Source organism: Sander lucioperca, chromosome 20 (assembly GCF_008315115.2).
Source record: "Sander lucioperca isolate FBNREF2018 chromosome 20, SLUC_FBN_1.2, whole genome shotgun sequence".
Taxonomy (NCBI): domain Eukaryota; kingdom Metazoa; phylum Chordata; class Actinopteri; order Perciformes; family Percidae; genus Sander; species Sander lucioperca.
Window position 1 is genome coordinate 6137501 of NC_050192.1, and position 20367 is coordinate 6157867.

At 39.7% G+C, this 20367-nt stretch overlaps 2 protein-coding genes across 3 annotated transcripts in view; one reads left to right on the plus strand and one right to left on the minus strand.

The window, feature by feature from the left end:
* Positions 1 to 1900: 1900 nt before the first annotated feature.
* myf5 (myogenic factor 5) lies at positions 1901 to 4352 on the plus strand. Its single transcript, XM_031313525.2, has 3 exons — positions 1901 to 2527; positions 3472 to 3544; positions 3799 to 4352. Exons 1-3 carry the CDS (start codon positions 2081 to 2083, stop codon positions 3993 to 3995), a joined length of 717 nt encoding a protein of 238 aa, XP_031169385.1. The 5' UTR covers positions 1901 to 2080; the 3' UTR covers positions 3996 to 4352.
* Positions 4353 to 10389: 6037 nt separating this feature from the next.
* lin7a (lin-7 homolog A (C. elegans)) overlaps positions 10390 to 20367 on the minus strand; it is a 34265-nt gene continuing 24287 nt past the window's right edge. Inside the window, exons 4-6 of one of the 2 annotated variants that reach the window (XM_031313523.2) lie at positions 16102 to 16311; positions 15491 to 15705; positions 10390 to 12394 (exon numbers count right to left, since the gene is read on the minus strand). In XM_031313523.2, coding sequence (XP_031169383.1) covers positions 12373 to 12394; positions 15491 to 15705; positions 16102 to 16311 — 447 coding nt within the window. In that variant the 3' untranslated portion in view covers positions 10390 to 12372. Of the gene's footprint in view, positions 12395 to 15486; positions 15706 to 16101; positions 16312 to 20367 lie in introns of both variants that reach the window. The other variant, XM_031313524.2, reaches the window with a different exon arrangement.

The following is a 20367-nucleotide window of genomic DNA, read 5'->3' on the forward strand; positions in this document are numbered from 1 at the left end:
GGCCTATTCACATAATTGATTTTCCTTTGAAGGACTCTGAATAAATGTGTATTTTTAAATGTAGTTACAGTTACAGAGACATTCTTAAAACTCCAAATTCACAAACAGTATTTTGGCAGTTAAAATATATAAAAATGTGATTAAACATGGGCTTTAATTTCACCTAAAGGACCTTTAGAGAGGTATCTATTTTGCTGGAATGTCAGTGATAAATCGCCTCTCTGTCAGGGGTTTGTGTTGCACCAAACAAGCAGCATATTAAGTCAAAGCATGAGGCAGTTTAGAAGAAATAAGGTTTTCAGACGTGATGGGTGATGGACATAAAAGATCACCTCCTGCCCTTCACTTAACTCTGTCTCTGACCCTTGAGAACAACAAAAAAGCAAACTCAGAAGAGTTCCCAAGAGACCAGGCGAGCGCACTGATCACAGCACCGGCCTGCGCGCAATAACTGCGCCAATATAAGTATTAAACGCCATGTGCTGCGCCGATCTAACTCCAGCCTCAATTAGCTATCGCTTGATACCAGGTTTTCTCATTGTCGACCTTGTTCTCAGCCTTTGATCTTCTCAGCAGCTACATTCGCGGGAGAGCCGATGTCTTCTTCAGCTGTGCCTAATCCAAACTCCGACGGCAATTCAGAGGCAGCATGAATACTGGTGTTTTCTTAGGTGCGCACAGTTCCCAGAGAAGGGGGCTCGCCAAACGTTTTGACACATTGTGAGAAATATCCGCATTGTATCCTTGTAAGCTGTCAACAACATAATTAGTTAAATTAGTCTGAAAGTCAGGGACGAACTGCAAAAAAGCCCCCTTCAGACTGAGAGAGAGCAATTCTGCAAATAGAGAGACAATTAAACTTCACTCCAAAGCTATGTCACCATTTTTATTTTCCAGAAACAGATGTGAACAGCTTGAAACTGCAGAATGAGGCGAAATCTGAAGAAAACTACCTTTTTAATAACATTTCTAAAACCTCTTGTGATGGTTTAATTTGCACTGTAAAACATTTCAAAATATCCAATACATTCTTTTTCATTTGCATTTTCTTTTCTGTTAAAAAAAAGAAACAAATAATAGTCATGCTGAGATTACTTATAACCCCTCAAACTTTCAGTCCACCACTTAATAAAACATTAAAAAAACTCCTGCACCATAATGGCCATCTGTTGTGTGCTGAATCAAAGTACCTGAATTGTGTCAATAACTTTTAACGGTTAAAATTTGGTCCTTGGAGGCAAAATGGCGCAGGGAATTGTGCAGTGGTGTCAATTGTGTAATTACTGTTTTGATGAGCTTTGGTAAACAGGGATCCCCTCATTCACAGCACCTTCAGTGATGAGCTTGGGGTGTTTAGAAGGGGCTTACCACTGTAATGTGAATTCACAGGGCTTGAAATGTTACACCTTCCTTTGCAGCTGGGCTGCATCTGCAACGCTGTTGACTCCGCCGTGAAAATTGGCCTGCATAGTCCTACAAGTGATCACCCTCTTTTTCTGCACAGTTTGACTTAACAAAGCACTCTCTCTTTAAAATGCATGTCTCCATAGAAAAGTGTCACTTTCGTTGTCAGGCTTTGATATGATGCCTGTAGGCCGGTTACAGATAAATCAAGCAAAAATAAAGCTGTTGTGATTATTCAAAAAGAAGTCATTGATGTGGTTACAACTGCAAATATTCACCCACACTCCTGAAACATTCCCAAGCATTGTATTCATCATGGCATTGCAGGAGAAGGGCAGTTGGAAGGAGAGAGTGGTGATGAGTAGGAAAACACCAGTAAGTGCAGATGTGGGAAACTCTGCAGGGTACTGGGGGGTGAGAAGCAGCGTGTTGGGATGGGGCAGGGAGGGAGCTGAGCTAACCCCAGCCTGCCTTCTGGCTGGGCCAATGGGCCATGGTAATTAGATCTGGCCAATGTGGGCCCTGGGCTCTGGCCTGGGGGCATATAAGGGGGGCCCGGGGCAACAGACTCCTCATATCACTCAGAGGTCTCCTCTCTCTCACCTCACTCCTCTACCCTCCTTCCTTCCTTTGCGCCCATCTCTACATCAATTCAGACCTATTTTCTTCAGCAAATATGGACGTCTTCTCACCATCCCAGGTCTACTACGACTGTGCTTCATCTCCAGACAGCCTGGAGTTTGGCGCCGGCTTGGAGCTCGATGGCTCTGAGGAGGATGAGCATGTGAGGATCCCTGGAGCCCCCCACCAGCCGGGACACTGCCTCCAGTGGGCCTGCAAGGCCTGTAAGCGCAAGTCCAACTTTGTGGACCGTAGACGGGCCGCCACCATGCGCGAGCGCCGGCGGCTGAAGAAGGTCAACCACGCTTTTGAGGCTTTGAGGCGCTGCACCTCGGCCAACCCCAGCCAACGTCTGCCCAAGGTGGAGATCCTGCGCAACGCCATCCAGTACATCGAGAGCCTGCAGGATCTGCTACGAGAGCAGGTGGAAAACTACTACGGCCTACCTGGAGAGAGCAGCTCTGAGCCCGGGAGCCCGCTGTCCAGCTGCTCAGATGGCATGGTAAGACCTCTCATCCACATGTTCAGCCTCTTCATGCAGACATCTGGTTCTGCAGAGTCTTGCTCCAGCTCTGAAACCAATGCAATGTCAGCGAGGGAAACAACTACAACTGCATGCGAGCCAGAACTTCATCTTTTAGAAACTTCACCTGAAAAGACCTTTATTGTTGTATCTCCAGAGTCTTACATTTAAGCCCTGTTATTTCTCATTACCATGTGGAGCATTTCATTTCAAAATAGAACCTGCAATTCCAATTTAGAAACCTATTTTTCAAATAAGCTTGTTTTGCCCCAAGACCTCAATTACGATGCTTCTCCATGCATGTCACACTCTCCCATTGTTCTTAAATACAGAAATCTAGTATCTCTGTCCTCTGTGTGTGATGAGTGTTATTAAAGGTCAGGTTGAATTAGTTATTCTCAACAACAGTCTGAAGGAGACAGTGTAGCTAATACAAAAGAACTTATCATGCTGGCTGGAGTAATGGCTTTCTCACCACCGGACACTTTATAGCCCTAATAAACCGAGCTAAATCCACCTTACTGAAGTCTGGCAGGAAAAACCGGGCGCTTTTCTGCATTCCATCCTGACTGCATGTTCTGCACCGCTGCCAGGATTTTCTGCAGATTTACTAGGAGAAAGTGTCATCTTGCACAAACTGGTGTTGCTTCCACTGATACAATCGATTCGGCACGCTCAGATCCAGGCAGGGGAAGGGAGTGCATATACTGCCACTTTGGCTTTAAGGTGGACGTGAAATAAAGAAGCCCATAACTTTGGAATTCAGGATTTATTAGCCTGTCCAGAATATCTTGAAGGACATTGGTTGTTTTTTTGCAATTTGTCCTGCTTATTCCTTTCCCATATATACTTATGCAAACATAACACATCATTTTCTGTTTGCAAGAATTCAAGGGTAAAGTTGATTTCTGGTTTCCTTGCAGGCCGACAGCAACAGTCCAGTGTGGCACCATCTGAATGCAAACTACAGCAACAGTTATTCATATGCGAGGAACGGTAAGACCTTTTGAGAGCAACAGCAGTCTGATGTGAATATGACATGCATTTGTGTCAGCGTAGTGCTTTAAAAACCCAATAACTGAATGGTAGATTATTTTGAATGTATGTTTTATTTTGCCTCTGGGAGTCCTAAGTACCAGGATTTAAGTATATTATGATATAAATGTAAAGCTGATAAAACATATAGATAAAAAAACATGTTTTGTTTGTGTTTTTTAATAAACACATGTCCTCTGTCTTCCTCTTATCAGACAGTTTAGGCAACAAGGCAGCTGGAGCCTCCAGTCTGGAGTGTCTCTCCAGCATCGTGGACCGTCTGTCCTCGGTGGAGTCCAGCTGCGGACCGCCAGCTTTGAGAGACATGGCCACCTTCTCCCTCGGCAGCTCCGACTCGCAGCCCTGCACGCCGGAGAGCCCTGGATCCAGGCCCGTCTACCACGTCCTGTGAAGGAAACTTTGCTGTGACGTGGATATATTGCCACGGGCAGGCACCCTGCTTTCACCACACACCAGCTGCATTTGCAACAAGAGATAAGAACTAGTGTTGTGCAAATCTGAAGAAGACTCAGCCGTATCTAAAGACCTGCGGCAAGCAGCTTTTATATTGTACATGAGATTGTAAATATGTAATGTAAATGCCCATTTATTCTATACATGCTATTATACCCAATGAGACATATTTAATTATGACAGTTAATGTAATGTTGCATTATTCCAACATGAAGTGGTATTTAAGCAGTTTTAATTATTTACTTTACATGTTGCCATTAAATCTTTCACAGTTTTGTATAAAACTTTGAGCCATTTTGGATTTATTTCTTCTTCCTTTTCTGTTTCTTTGTGACCATGTGTTCAAATATTAATCATCAGGTTAACGTAGGAGGTGTAATTAGCTAAAATAGTCAAGAAATATGGTCACTTAGGGTTGTGTTGTTCACTCGTGAAGACAGCATGAACATGAAACACCAAAAACCCGATGACTAGCTGACACTGTTGTCATTTTTACACATTTTGTTTTGGAGAAATGAAACAGAGTAACACAATATCTAACGGTGAGAGCAGTTGCCATCATTATAACACTTATCAGTCACAGTTTAGTGGGTTTGCAACTGTTAAAAGATGCATCATCAGCTAAATTAATCATTTAAGATACTGTAGCAGGTTCTTGTGCTTTTGCATGCTAATAAATACAAGTCCAAAAAGGTGGCTTCATCAAAATAAAAGGGCAAGTCATTTATCACGTCTCGCGCAGGGCTCGTCCAGAACATTCTAGACTGTCTCCAGCTAACAAGGTGTGGAGATCACATTAGAAACTGATAGAGGTCAACTGATATCATTAATCATTCGACAGTGCTGTAATAACTCATGTAGCCTACTGCGTCTGAGTCATTACAGCAATGTAAAGGGACATTTCATCCTTCTAAAATATGTTTTTCCCCCCCTGCATCATAGCAAGGTTTTAAACAAAAGAAGACAAACATGTTAACAATTAATGAAAATATTTCAGTTTACTCATTAAAAACACATTTGTCCGTCTTTGTTCACAACTCTTTGTATTTTTTATGTGCCTGGGAGTGTTTAGGGGGAAGCAGCGCTGTGTGTACCTGTTTGTTCTTCCAAATGTGAGTCATCATTAACACCCTTGATTATACCATCAACACCAGAGTTGAGAACAAATAGCCTCTAATTGTGCTTGAGGGGGAGGGGGATAACATGTGTGTCCTACTGCATCGTGTCTTTGACCATGCTGGGTTTATATTCAGTTTATGTAGTCTATTGAGAGGCAATACAATTGTAAAAATCACAATACTTACACAGAAAGATCTATATAATATAATATCTTTTGTGGTTATTATTCTAATGTGTGGCTGTGGCTCGGAGGTATAGAGTGGCCGCCCCTCAACCACAAGATGTCAAAGTGTCCCTGAGCAAGACACTGAACCCCAAGTTGCTCCCCGGATGCTGTATGTATAGCTGTCCACTGCTCCCATAGGACGGGTTAAATGCAGTAATTGAATTTCACTACATTGTAATGTCAATTGTATGTGACGAATAACAATAAGGTTTCGGAGTTCATATGATTACATTCATTCAAATTTCCTTTCCTATAATGTCTTCTTCTGCTTTTGCTCGGCCTTTGTTATTTTACAAATAAATAGAAAATATCTACCTGTACCTCTCTTATAGGATTCCTTATAATGGTGTCTCAATATATTATCGTTTTGCTCTTGAGCATTATATTCTTTATTATTGTTTGAAATGCTGATGAGAAACTAAAGCCATTTTACTGTTGTTATTCCTTGTCAACAGTGGTGAAAGTTAGAATCAGCTCCTTAAGTAAAAGTGGAAATACCAGCATTCAAAGTCCTGCATTCAAAAACTACAGAAGTGCTCTCTACTAAATAAAGTATCAAAAGTGGAAGTACAATAATTCCCTCTAAAATGAAGTGGAGTAGAAGTATAAAGTGGCACAAAATGGAAACACTCAAGTAAAGTACCTCCAGTGGTGGGAGAAGTATTCAGATCCTTAAATAAAAGAAGCAGTATAAAAATATTCCATTAGAAGTAAGAGCCCTGTATTGAAAATGTAAAAGTACATAACTATTATTAGCAAAAGGTATTTACAGTTTTTTCCAACTGCTTACACACAAAATATTTTCATGTCTACACACCAAATCTCCAAAACCATAAGCTATTTCTCAGTCTTTCACTCAGTTTTCAATTGCATAAAACACTTTTTTCAAAACACTACACACAATTCTCTACCTAAGACACACAAATCTAACAGGAAGTGACTTGCTTTCCTTTTCCAAACACAACCAATCAAAATGCTACACTTATTTACCAGGGCACACCTACACACTCCTCACATGTGCAAACACATTATGCTTAACTGAACACTAACCAATCACTGCTTTAGTGTTGGCGTATACATAGGTCAAAGGTCAGATTACCTGTTTTGAACAATGGATACCAACAATAGACAGAAAGCAAGGGGAGGAGGAGGAGGGAAGAAGAGAAAGAAGGAGAGCCATCTCTGATGAGATCAGGGCCACACTTATTCATCATGTGATCAGCCACGGATTGACCAATGAGAGAAGCCCATCTTGAATAGCTTTACAGTGGCGTCCATACTTCAAACCCTCAGAAATGAGAACAGGCATGCAACTATCTAATGACTATTTCAGCATTATCAATCAATCAGACTTTGTACAGACATACAATACCCCACACACAAGCACGCACAAACACACACACACACACACACACACACACACACACACACACACACACACACACACACACACACTAAAAATGATACCTATATGTTTGTAGTTTTGTTTTCTTGTTTCATGCTACTGTGTACAACACTGTGCTTCTCTTACAAACGTAATGTTTTGCCCAATAATTATTTTCTGTTTTACTGTAACATTGCATTGTTGTTTACAGTGCACTTTTCAACCACTCTCAGCAGATTACTTTCACTCTAGAACATTGTAAATGTAGATATAAGCCTATGAAAGGCAAAATAGCTTTAGATTTAGAACAACTGTGTGTACGTGGTATATCCAAAAATTTACTGTTCTGAAAAAAGTGTTTGCCATTTGATGCAAATGCTTCATTTTGAGATGTGTTTATGGCATTTTGAATGCAGTGTTCATTTTGAAGGAGATGTGAGGCATTTTGCATTTTGTGTGTGCAGTTTTGGGAATTGTGTGTAGAGTTTTGAAAAAAGGATAAAAATTATTAAATTATTAAAAGAAAAATACTACTCATAATGCATAAAAAATGGCCCACTTGGAAGCGAGTTAGCAGGTGAGACGCTCGCTGCAAAAATGAGTCAGTTCCATTCGAAAAACGACAAAAAATACAGATTCAATTTATGCACATATACATCCACCTATCCAACAGCACTTTCTTATTCTACCGCTGGAGAGAAGCTCAGAGTAAAACAATACTAGCGGTTCCACAGTGGTTCCGACTCTCTGCTCCGGTACTGTGAAACACTGTGGACATTCCAGCAGTGGCTTGTATTTCACCAACCACCACGGCTGCGTGCGTACGACACTCCAAATGTCACTGGTGTCATTTTCCATGGCTTACACTTTGGTTGTGATTCATAAATCGCTCGCTCACTGAGCCTGGAGTGTCAACACAAACACATACTATGAGTCTGCATCTAGGTTGTTGAGGCCGAACATGAAATCAGGGGAAATGAAAGATAAACAGAGAGAGAGACTTTTATTAAATCTGACTTTCATTATTTATTGATTTGAATTTGAATCTTGGCAGAGCATGGATATTATTAAAAGAAAATTGACTCTGGGATAGCATGACTCAAATACCAGCGCAGTCATGACTGTAGTACTCAGTGAGACCACAAGGATGAGGTGTTTCTTGCATTTCCTACATCAACACTACATTTCTAGCTCCTATATTTGGATTTGAATGTAATTAAATTGAATGGGCAGGTTTTTACTTCAGGGAACTATATATAGTGCCTATCATAATCCTAACATGACTCTTGAAGGTACTTTATATTTGAGGGGAAAGTTTAACTGGGATCTTTGGAGAATTGAATCTGCCCTCTGGCAAAATCTGTCATGTTGTACAGCTGTCTAAGCAAGGATCTGCAAAGACAGAAAAAAGGAGATGATATAATGTAGTTGATTCTTTGGTTTATGGAGTTTAGAGCATTTAATCACATAACACCTGTATAGATCCACATTTATTTCGCTCCTGTGATGTGATCCTGAGGAGGTGTTACATTCAGGCTCTTTTCTCCTGATTAACAGCCATGGACACGGGTGAGGGATCTGTCACCTGCATTAATGTCACCTGCACTCTTGAGTTTTGCCACTTCAGGCTTTGGTCAGTTGCTTTAGAATTGGTTCTTTGCTGGAGAATAGCTCCAATGGGGATTTTATTGCACATAACACCATGTACAACATGTTGCCGTTGAAGAAACAGCACTGATTTGTGCTTCTACTGTCACCGTTTGAGTTTAATACCTTCCATTCACAAGAGTCTCTTGGTTAGTTGCAGTGTGAGCTCTCTGTATTGAGCTAACAAAAGGTCATTGACTTTCTGTTCCAGGGCTAAAAGTCTTCAGAGGGGCCTTTCGGTGCACACAATTTATTTAATATTTAATATTTAATACTTTTGATAACACTGAAAATTCTGTGCAATTTCATTACTGTGCAATATCATTATTTCACACTGCGTATCACACTGTATACAAACCATATTTATCTTTCTATTTTTATATATGTATATAGCGTCTCAGAACTGTGCACCTTCCCCCCCCCCCCCCCTTTTTTATATTGCACTACTTATTTTATTCCATGTTGTTACATTTCTCTTACGTACATGTTGACACTGGAAAAGGAGTTGCTTCAATCTCGTTGTACATGGGTATAATGACAATAAAAGGCATTGTATTCTATTCTATTCTAATCACCTCGCTTTCAGCAGCTGCACTTATCACTGAGAGGCAATCAGAGGCAGGCTGTTGTATCATTGTTATGAGAAATAAACACATCACAGTTTTTACTGTAAAATTATTATGCTGCATGCTGCTATACTTTTGCCGATATTGTAATTATTCTAGGTACCTGACTGGGTATCAAACCAAGAGACACATAGCTATCATTGAAGAGTGAGGTAACCTCAGTCATTTTTTCGTATTATCAGCATGAATGGAGTTAACATTCTAAAGTTAAACAATCCAGTATTTAAGACTCTAATGTTCAAAGTTCTAAGTATCGCCACATAGAGCTTAAACAGCTGATTTAACAAGTTTTTCCTGTATGATCGGATAAAGGGATAGTTTGGTTATTTTTAAATGGGGTTGTATAAGGGAATTATCCATAGTCAGTGTATTACCTATATGTAGATTGGGGTCGGCACACCCCCAAATTTGGAGAAGCAGGGAAGAGTACCGACATGGAAGCTAAGCAATGTACTGCTCTGGAAGGGGTCAGCAGCTAAATGTATTTTAGCCACCTAAAAAAATGCCCCCCTAAAAAAACATTATTATCTGTATAAGTGTACGCTATATTTAAAATATTTTCAAGGTTTTACCTTGCAGTAAAACAGTGCCTTTAAGAGAATGAACTGAAGTCGTCATATTGCTCTCTTTAAAGCTGTGTTCTGCGAGGTAAAATTACAATTTTTGTCAAAGGAGTCTGGTAGTTTGGAAGAGAGCATAAATAGATATAATGGCTTCAGTTCCCAAAGAAGCGAAACATTTCTAAATATATCGCACACTTAAACTGATACAGATTTTTTTTTTTTTGTTGGGCATTTTTTTTAGGTGTCTAAAATATGTTTAGCTGCTATCCCCATTCCACAGCAGCACATTTCTTTTCTTCCGTGTCGGGACTCCTGTCTGCTTCTCCAAACTGGGGATGTGCCGACCGGCATCTACTGTAGGTAATACACTGACACTATGAAGAAGTACCTCATGCAACCCCATTTCAAAAAATCCAAACTATCCCTTTTAGACTCCCTAATGCAATGTACACTGCCACAATCTGCTGAACTCTATGCTCCCACCAAAACCTTTTATAAATAAATCATTTTTATCTCTTTGGGAGGGCTTGGATGTACACATCCCTCAAACCATCTGTATTTTTGCAAATCTATATTTTCATGTACTTCTTTGCAAATAATAATAATAATAATAATAATAATAATTATTATTATTATTATTATTATAATTATTCAGAAGATGACAAATCTGGGTGTTACACTACTAACATGATTTCCTGTGCTCCTGGTCAGAGTTAACTAAATGATAAAAAGGTAGTGTGGGGAATGAAGAAAGGGTCAATAAAGCATTCACTGTACACAAGCACATAGATTTATTTATACAAATATAGTATGTATAACAATTGCATATCATAACAGTTTGTTGTCTCTTTTTTATCTTGACGGTAAGTACAGGACCATAAGCTTCAAAAATGTTCAGTCAATTAAGAAAGAGTACCTGTGATTTATAGATACAAAAAGGGATCAGTTGTATTGAGATGTTCTGCTTGATGAGCGAGCGTCCTATAAAACCTGAGCCCAGAGGTGACCTAATACAAAAGCTTTGGCATTATGTGACCTAAGTGCTAACAGGTTATTTAGGAAATGCGTGACACATTTTATGCATGTAGAAGGATTTTGCTCTGCTGGACTTGTGCAATAAGATGTAATGTTATGAAAAGTGATCACTTTCTGTCAATAAAGCCATAAAGGAATAATCATTAAAAAAATGCAACATATTAATGTCATGACAGCTTTTCATTCGCTGTTTCAACATAGAGAGTCCGGATAGAGAAAAAAAACCCTCTTGCACACAGGAAGTGATGCGTTTTATGTTTTGGATTTAGTTAGGATAAATTGAAGGGAAAAAAAGAGGTAAAGCCTGCACTGTTGAACAAACAAAGAAAAGAAAGCCACCTACGGAAAAATCAAAAAAGAACAGAAACACAAGACGGTATCAGTGACACAAAGAAGTGATCTCAGGGAAGTGTAGGGCAAAAAAAAAACACACACACACAACAAGGAGCGCTTAGCACCAAAGATGGAGACGATAGAAAAGTAATAGTCACTTTTATCAACATTTTCATTACAGGTACGGAGGATAACAGGAAGTGAAACATTCTACTTAGTCTCATAATAACTTCTCAAAATGATTGTCAAAACAGAAACCAGGATCTACATGAACTATGTGCTAATATTCAGCTGTTATACAAGGAATAAATAATAATCTGCACATCTTAGAAAGAAAACATAATATTTAAAAGGAACAATAAAATGTATGCTAAATCTCTGATCTCATAAACTATAAAATAGACTGAACAACAATTCTAGCATTATTTTTGATTTCATTCCCACTCTGTTCGAATAAAAACTGGTGACATTCTGTTTGTCTGTTGAGAACATAACATTTCTGAGGACTGATTTTAACTTTGGTAAAATCTCTTGGTAACATCTTGGTCTCAGTATATTTTCTAGATAAATCTCAGTTAGGAGTGGCTTACCAAGTCTGGTAATAATCACAGTTATTGCACAATAATTATTCATGCCACCTGTAAATCAATAATCTCTTTAAATGGCACAGAGGATATACTGGACACAAAAGCTGCCTTACAGTACATAAGACCCATTTTACTTTACAATGATTTACATGTGCACGTATCCCATAAACTCTGTATATATATGCATGTATCCGATCGTGAATTTAGTGTCGAAGGATGAAAAAACTTAAGAATGTGTGTTATTGCTAAACCTACAAGATACAAAATCTTTCCTGCTACAATATAGAAGGTAAAAAAGAGTTCACGTTTATTCCAAAACAGGACAAGTTTGACAAAAAAGAAAAGAAAGTGATGGTCATTCATACAGAGATACAAGCACCTGTTGATGAATTAATAAACACCACTGTACAAATGATATCTATGGCAAAATGGCAAAGGTGCCACGGTGTAGTGGAAGTCAGTGAACAATCAAAAATGGATGACTGTAAACAAAACAACAAACACAAGAAAGGGAGTTTCAGTAAGACTCACAACTGGGGAGAACAACTTATAAAAGTGAGTACAAAGTTAAAATGGACAACTTTCAGTGCTAGCCTCCCTCATACTTGTTTTTCAAAGCACCAATTTCAGGACAAACGGCTCTCTTTGTTTTTGCTCAGTAATCGGTGGTACACTGGAAGGGAGAGAGGAAGTAAAAGAGTCTTCTACTTGGTGGTTTCCTCCACGACGGAGAGCTTCCTTTGGGCTCCTCAACAACAAACAGATGGTCTTTGAGATCCACCTTTTCGCTCTCCTTCACTTCTTTTTTTGGAACAACCTGCAGATCATTAAAAAAAAAGAGAGACAAACTGAGAGCGATGCCTTAGAGCTCACTGACGGTTCAGACTTAGAGACTTGAGTGTTATCTTGACAACATTCTCCACAATGCATATTTATTTATTTATTTATTACTCTGTGTCACCTCCAACTGTGCAATATGTTCATTTATCTGCACCTTACTCATCTGTATAGCTGTCTATATATACTGTCTGTTTATATAAGGGTGTTTATAGTGTCTATATTACTATTATAATTATAACTCTAATTCAATTTTTTCTATTTCTTATAATACTTTTTGTAATTTCTTTTCCTTTGTCTATTTAATGTGTATTTGTGTTATTCTGATGTGTGTGAATTTTTCTTTTGAGCTGCTGTAACAAGGGAATTTCCCCAGTGTAGGATTAATAAAGTCTATCTTATCTTATCTTATCAAGCTAATTCTGTATTGCCTGTTGATTTTACTAAATGATTATATATTTAAATGCTGCTTGATTCTCATACCAGCTTTAAAGCTTCAATTCCTCCAACTGTCGTGCCTTTGGTACAACAAATCCGCTTTTGAAGGGATAGTTTGGATCTTTTGAAGTGGGGTTGCATGAGATACTTATCCATAGTCAGTGTATTACCTACAGTAGATGACGGTCGGCACACCCCTAGTTTGGAGAAGCAGGCAGGAGTACTGACTCGGAAGCTAAGCAATGTACTGCCGTGGACGAGTCAGCAGTAAAAAGTATTTTCTTTACTATATGTGACGCAAAGTTACTTTAAACAAAAGTAAGTGACTGTATTCATGTTTTTACAGTATGTTTTAGAGCTAAAGTTTTGTTAATTTTCATGCATTAATCTGCTAACTAGAAGTTTGTCAAGGCATGTGTGTGGCAGGCCTGTTGTGTTGCTTGCAACGCGAGAGTGCAGAAACAATGCTAGCTACTGTAACGCGGGGCACTTAGTGACTCTATTCATTGTATTACACAGGCACAGATAGCATTTATGCAAGAGAGACTGTGTGAATGCTTTGTTTTTCTACACATAGAGCTGGTGCCTTGAAATAAATTGCTGAAAGACAAACCCTGGGAACCACAATACAACACAATGCAGAGTTATACCCATACACAGGCTCTAAATAAAAGTGAGGTGATGTGTTTGTTCCAACTACAGAAGTACATTTTGGATAATGCAAGACAAGAAAAACTAATGTTGACTCAAAACTTATTATGAAAATGTATGTAGGTTCTAGTTGATGTGGTATGGGTCACTAAATGTTGCCTATATATATATATATATATATATATATATATATATATATATATATATATATATATATATATATATATATATATACATATATATATATATGCAGGGTTTCCTGTAGCAATTCATAGTGGAGGCTTATATATGTCACCTTGCCTGACATACATCCATTAACAGTTAATACACTTTTATAAAATAATACATTCAACTCTCAGGAAAAAAGGAGTAGAGACAGTATTTCTTACATATATTTATCATCTACTAATTATTGATCAGGAGACCAAACACTCAGCTGTGTAATGTAGTCACCTGTGTTGGTGGACAGAGAGACACAGTCAGAGAGACAGTGACAGAGACAAATGAATGCCAGGCAAACCAGTGGCTTATGTTGCATGCTTGTCTACTTGTGCGTGTCACTTGGTCAGCAGCCTCTTGGCCGCCAAAGCAAATCTCTGCGGTCAGCATGCCAGCATGGATACTGTACAACATGATCCCTGCTCAGTTCCCTCTCTGTAGCTCTACCATAATACACTGTTACAAGCTCCCAAATACCTTCCCAAGCTGCACCGTGCCAAGTGCAAGACAAGAGATATGCATGGGGGATTTGGCATCAAACGGGCGGCAACATAGGGATCTTGGACACATGCCTGCCTCCAATACGTCAGGGAAACGCTTAAATAATTCGGGAAGCCAGGCCAGAACTAAGCATAGCATGATATGATTTAGCTTAATGGTCTGATTAGTGTCTGAAATGTTTCTTCTTGCTTTTCTTCTGCTTGAGTTTGACTGGCAGTGCAGAACTTTGTTCTAAATTTGGACTAAAAAATACAAAAATAAAAAAGACTGTTTAAAACAGAGGTATGCAGACACTCCATCCAGCTGTAGGCTGTATTATCATCGTACCTGCATGAACATGAGCCACAGATGTAATCGGTTTTAGCTTGAATAATTTACAGCCTTTACAACAGAATCACTGGCAGAACATAGCAGAAGCAGTAAAGTTTGCACAGAGGGATACCAGCTGCTGAGTTTGCATAATATACCACTGAGGTTTTAGGCTTCGTGCTGGGATGTAAATGTCTGCTACCTGCACACGAGCCAATTAAAGTGGTTGCAAGGCAAAGCAGAGCATAGGTGAATACAACTTAAAAGGAGAGTTGAGCATGCTTCTTTCCATCTATATTCCTTTGCTGGATGCTCGCAAAATGTTTTAACACTTTGACACTTTCAGGAAAACCACTTAATTAAGTATATAAAAAAAACAATACAGATTGAAAGTAAGCTTTCTGAGGAGATTTAAAATATGCTAATAAATCTGCCTGCAGGAGAAAAAGTCCAATCACCTTGAAACTGGAACAGCTGGGAGTCCAAGGCTGTGCACATGCTCATGAGGAAAATGATAAAAAATAATACTGTATGTGGATATTATCTGCATCCATATCTGTATCCCCTCCTAAAATAAAAAATAACAAATAGCATACACTTCAGATCCAAAACTCTATCAAATAAAAAAAGGAAAATCCATGTTGAAGCTCAAAGATATTCTGTGCTCATCTTGAGTTCACCATAGTCCAGTCCAGCCTCAGCTGGGCAGACTGCGACTCTAAGCCAAAATAAAGCCACACACCGTTCATAAAGATGCCCACATAAAGATGACACAGAGCTGAATCAAAATCAGCAAAGTATCCCTTTAACATCTACTTCCAATATGTCCCAGCCTATTAAAACTTGGGACTGGCTAATCATTCATGTCATTATTCTCTCCTCTGGCGGTGCCTTACCTTATGTCCGACCCCCACCCACCCCTCCCCTCACCCTTAAAGCAATGAAGCGCCTCACCTACGACATGTGGTTCTGCTGAGAGGCCACGTTCTGCTGCTGTTGCTGCTGCTGCATGAGGATCTGCTGCTGCTGGCGTCGCCGGGCCGTACGGAGCTTCTCAAAGCGAGCTTCCATCTCCTCCAGCACTTTGGGGGTGTAGCGAACCACCAGCTTAACACTGTCCTTGGCCGCCTTCAGTAGCTCCACCGCTTTCTCATGGTGCTCACCCTCCACGCTCTGCAGGGGGTTCAGAGACAGAGAGAGGGATATGCATTCTTAAAAATAGTAACTCCCCTTTACTCCATTTTTAATACCCTGTGATATTATGTGAAACGAGCAGGCTTACAGTCAGTGTTATTCAACCCTCTGTCGCTGTTGGAGAAGTATTTCTGGTTCTTACTCAAGACATGTGCTGCACTTTGATGTCAATAGTTCCTGACTGTTGACTGACATATCAAACTTTTACATATCAATTTTGTGAGAAGTTGCTAAAAAAATATTTCAGTCACGGATATATCTTTTTGGAAGCAGGCTTAAATAATAAATAGGGATAGAAAAGCTTATCTGCACTCTCTCTCCGATCCATATATTGAGGCATTGTCCACACATTCTGTATCAAAAGGTCAGACCTACCACGCCATTGACGGACAGGAGCTGATCCCCTCGCTTTAGGCCGCCCTGCCTCTCAGCCACGCCTCCGGGGATGATGCGGGAGATGTAGATAGGGGAGTTCTGCTCCTTGCCGCCCATCACATTGAAGCCCAGCCCTTCCTCGGTCTTGGGTAGCTCCACCACTCGTGGGTGGGAGTGACCTTCGCTGGCTGCGAAGGCTGCAACTGTGGCCTGAAAGAAGAGAAGGAAGATGATCCTTCGTACTTATTGTCTTACTACTAGCTATCCCCAAACCCTGACAAAATACCTGTATGTACTGTACATATTCATTTTGAGACATTATATAGTATAAACAATGTGTTACACTGGGTTAAATTGAGCCCAAACATGGGCTCAAATCTAAACGTAACCTGCACAACCTAAAACATTTGATTAGTAGAGCTAATGCAGAGAGAGTATAGTTTAATGGTAACTGGCTAATGCAGAAGAATCTACAAGTACAATATGGAAATATACAGTACATGTATCATGAAGACTATTAGATGCAGTTGAAAGCTCCAGAAGTACCTTCATGCTTTTGTTACAAACGCTGTTCCCAAAAGTCAAGGATGAACTTCACTGCTCAATACATTTATCATCTTTGGAAAAGCTACAGGAAATCTTAAAAACAAAGAAAACATGCTTTATGGATTTGTAGTCCTACTTTTGAGAAGGGTTACTAACACTAACTACACTACACTAACCAAAGTTACACATCAACATGACAGCAGTTGTCTTGTTGTTTGACCAAAACTGCAAGTCTTGCAGCATTATAGCTTCTAGTCTTCTACGTTACACTCACAATGAATACAAAGGATGAAACCAATTTCAAAAGTACTACAAAATCATTGTGAAGCTGGGTATACAGTATAATGTGAACCACTGCTGCACCTTCTCATTTCATTGAGGATGGCTAACAAAGCATTAGGATTTAGTCAGGGCTAGGGGAATTAGACTCCACATGAGAAGTTCCCTGGCTTTCTAAGCACATGGATTAACACAACCAAGTTCACACTGGAGGAGCAGCCAGACACCTTTCACCCTCTGTAACTCTACCAGCTGGTTGATGTCACTCGCTGGCTTTGAGGTTTCTTTGAAACGCAATCTCCTTGCTCCTCGTACGCTCAGAACAAAGCACCCAGGAGCTTGTTAGCCCAGGCTGGGAAAGCTAATGGCACACGAACAGAGAAAGAGACACCCCGTGCCCAATGATCCATAGATGCATTGCCCCAGGTGCCTAGCTGTCAAGTCGGCATCATCTATGATATGTGAAGTAGATCGAGAAAAGGGAGGATTAAAAAAAAGAGGTGGGGAGGTTCTGTCAGAAGCTTTTGCAGATATGTATCTAAATTCCCCAGCAGCAGGCAAGTATCTTGGCACTTTGAGGCCTTTGATGCGCCATCCAGGCAGCGTCCCCATCTTTGCTCTCCCTTCCATATTCATATGCATCTTCATAGCCACATTTATTTCTGCTCAAACTGTTTTGCTCATTTCTCTCTCCACTCCTGCTGCCTGTTTTAATCTGGTTGTTGCATCTACCAATTTACCCTCTCCCTCCCTTTTCCCTTTCTGTCTTTCTTCCTCTGCTCCCCTTCCCTCCGTGTCCCATTGTGAAGCTAAATGCATACCGTCGCCTCCCAGGCCTCACAGCACATCGACCTTCACAACTTTATCTGGATTTCTGCAAACGAAAAAACAATCTGGCAGATGGCCGGCGCCTCTCAAACACAGGAGGCATTTCAAATTAAAAGCGTGCTAGAGGATACTTTTTTGGTAACAACAAGACAGTGTAAGTATGACTTATATATCCAAAGCCACTTTATCATCAGCTCCCATTATTTTCTCTGGAGCCCTGATAGTCCCTGTCTCCATTAAGATCAGTAATAGCCTCGAGCCAGGAATTAGAGGCTGAACTGATTTAATTAATGAAGCAATCAAAGAGTATCAAGTTGTTCAGGTGAAACACAAAGCCCAACTGTCAGGAGATTCACCATCCCACTAACTAAAGTAGGGTACTTGAGCAGAAGCGTTGCCGTACTTCATCTCTTTGGTCATTATTAGACTTCATTTCCAATACCATTGCTACAGTATGCATCTTTTTGTTTTGTTTTTCTGTGTGATACTGACTGAATGGAATTGCCGCTTTGGCCTGGTTTAGTGCTATCTAAAAATACTTTTAAAAACATCCAGTGCTCTCAGTTGAGAGTGTCCCCACAGCTAAGCCAGCTCAGGCCATTTAGCTGTCTGTTAATTGCCCAGTGGATATGCAATTTTAATATAGATTTAGGAGCAGTCACTTCTCAACGTTTTGGCCAAAGAGGAAAAAGTAGGAAGGAGTTTAAAAGCTGCTTAAATCATGTATTTATGGTTGCTTCAGGCTTATGACAAAGAGAGACAGAAGAGACAGAAACAATTTTTTTCCCAACTTAAAGGGAGATTACTCTACCCATTCATACAGATATTATTTTTCAGATCACACAATGGTGCCCACTTGACAAATGACAGGAGATATTCCAAATGGAGTAGGCTAATAGATATGTAATTGAAAGAAATCAACCAGATTGACTTTGTTGAATCTTTCCTTTTGTTAAATGTCTAATTTTGTGCAACAGTTCGCAAAGAGTGAAATGAGAATATTGATACCACTGTCATGTCTGTGCATGAAGTATGGAGCTGATGCCAATAGATGATTAGCTTAGCTTAAGGGAGCAATGGGAAACAACTAGCATGGTTCTGTCCAAAGTTAAAAACACATCCGTGGGCACCTCTATAGCTCACAAAGTAATACATTTTATTTGTTAATCCAACAAATGTTTTACATTTGTCTACAGACCAAACAAACAAGATATAGCCTGTTAATTAGTAAGCTTTCGAGTTGCTGTAAGGTGTATTTTTCAACTTTGGAGACTGATTAAGCTAGGCTAATCACCTCCTGGCTAAACCTCCATATTAAATGCACAGACAAACCGCAATCTTTTATCTAGAAAAAAAGATGAAAGAATTACAAAACTGGCTGTTTTTACATTTCTTTTTATGTACAAATAAACAAACAATACCTTTAGAGGTGCCCCTCCTTCCAGCCTTTATGCTAATTTAAGCTAATTACTTCCTGACTCTAGTTCCACACTTAACGCACAGGCATGTGATGAGAGGTATCAATCTTCTCATCTAACTCTCAGTAAGAACGCCAATAAGTATGTTCATCAATATGTTGAACTATTAGGTAAAACAGGTGTTTAACTGCAATTCACCAGACTCTGCACTATTGTGCTCGAGGCAGAGTGTTGGTTGGAAGAGGCAACAAAAGCACTCATCATTTGAAGTCTCGTACAATCCCTCTGCACTCATCCTCCCTTTCTGTTCATATCGTCCACACACCCACTCACCCAGTACTGTGATGTACTGAAGAGGAGTGGGCCCAGCTGGACATCGAACAACTGAAGGACAAAGAGGCGCCCTCATCTCTCTCCTCCCTGCATCTCATCATCCTCATCCTGCACATGAAATCAGACAAGCCTGCCCGCTTTGCTTTCTTTCAAAGGCCTGTGTCTGTTGCAGGCAAGGTGCTGATGACAAGTTCTGCTCAAATGACCTCTTTTGTACACCAACATTTGCTTATTCCAATCACACTGCACCAGGAAATGTCTTAGTCCGGATTTTGTTCTTCACCTGCGACACGACAAAAAAACGTTGAGTCGAGAAGCAAAGATATAAAAAAAAGGATTAGCTTTCTCAATCTTATATGAGCTTAAATCAATGAACAGACATGAGCTGTCATCTAAAAAATCCCATTTGAGCAGTGAATCGTGATTAAACTATCATAGCCTGCAAAGTGAATATAGAACTAGGTTATCTTTGTTTGATTTAAATTTACACAACAAAATGAAGACATCAATCTGATACAGCGAGCTTGTCAGTTGCGATAACAGCAAAACAAATATATGCTTTTATCATTATATTGTTTAACAGAGTTTAATCCAGGTTGTGTAACAGGATATAAAGTGGCATCAGTGTTGCTTGTCTAATGGGAGTAGAGCAGAATAAAGATGGAAATCTAGTGGCTGTTTATCTGATGATTCACAGTGAACATTATGTGGAATTAAAGAAAGATGTACAACTCAAATCAAAGACATTTAGTAACTTAAAATTGTTGAAACAAGGATGACGAGCTGGAAGTTCTAGTGGATTCATACTGAAGGAAAAAGATTTCCAACATGATACTGTAAACACATTTTGATATACGCTGTC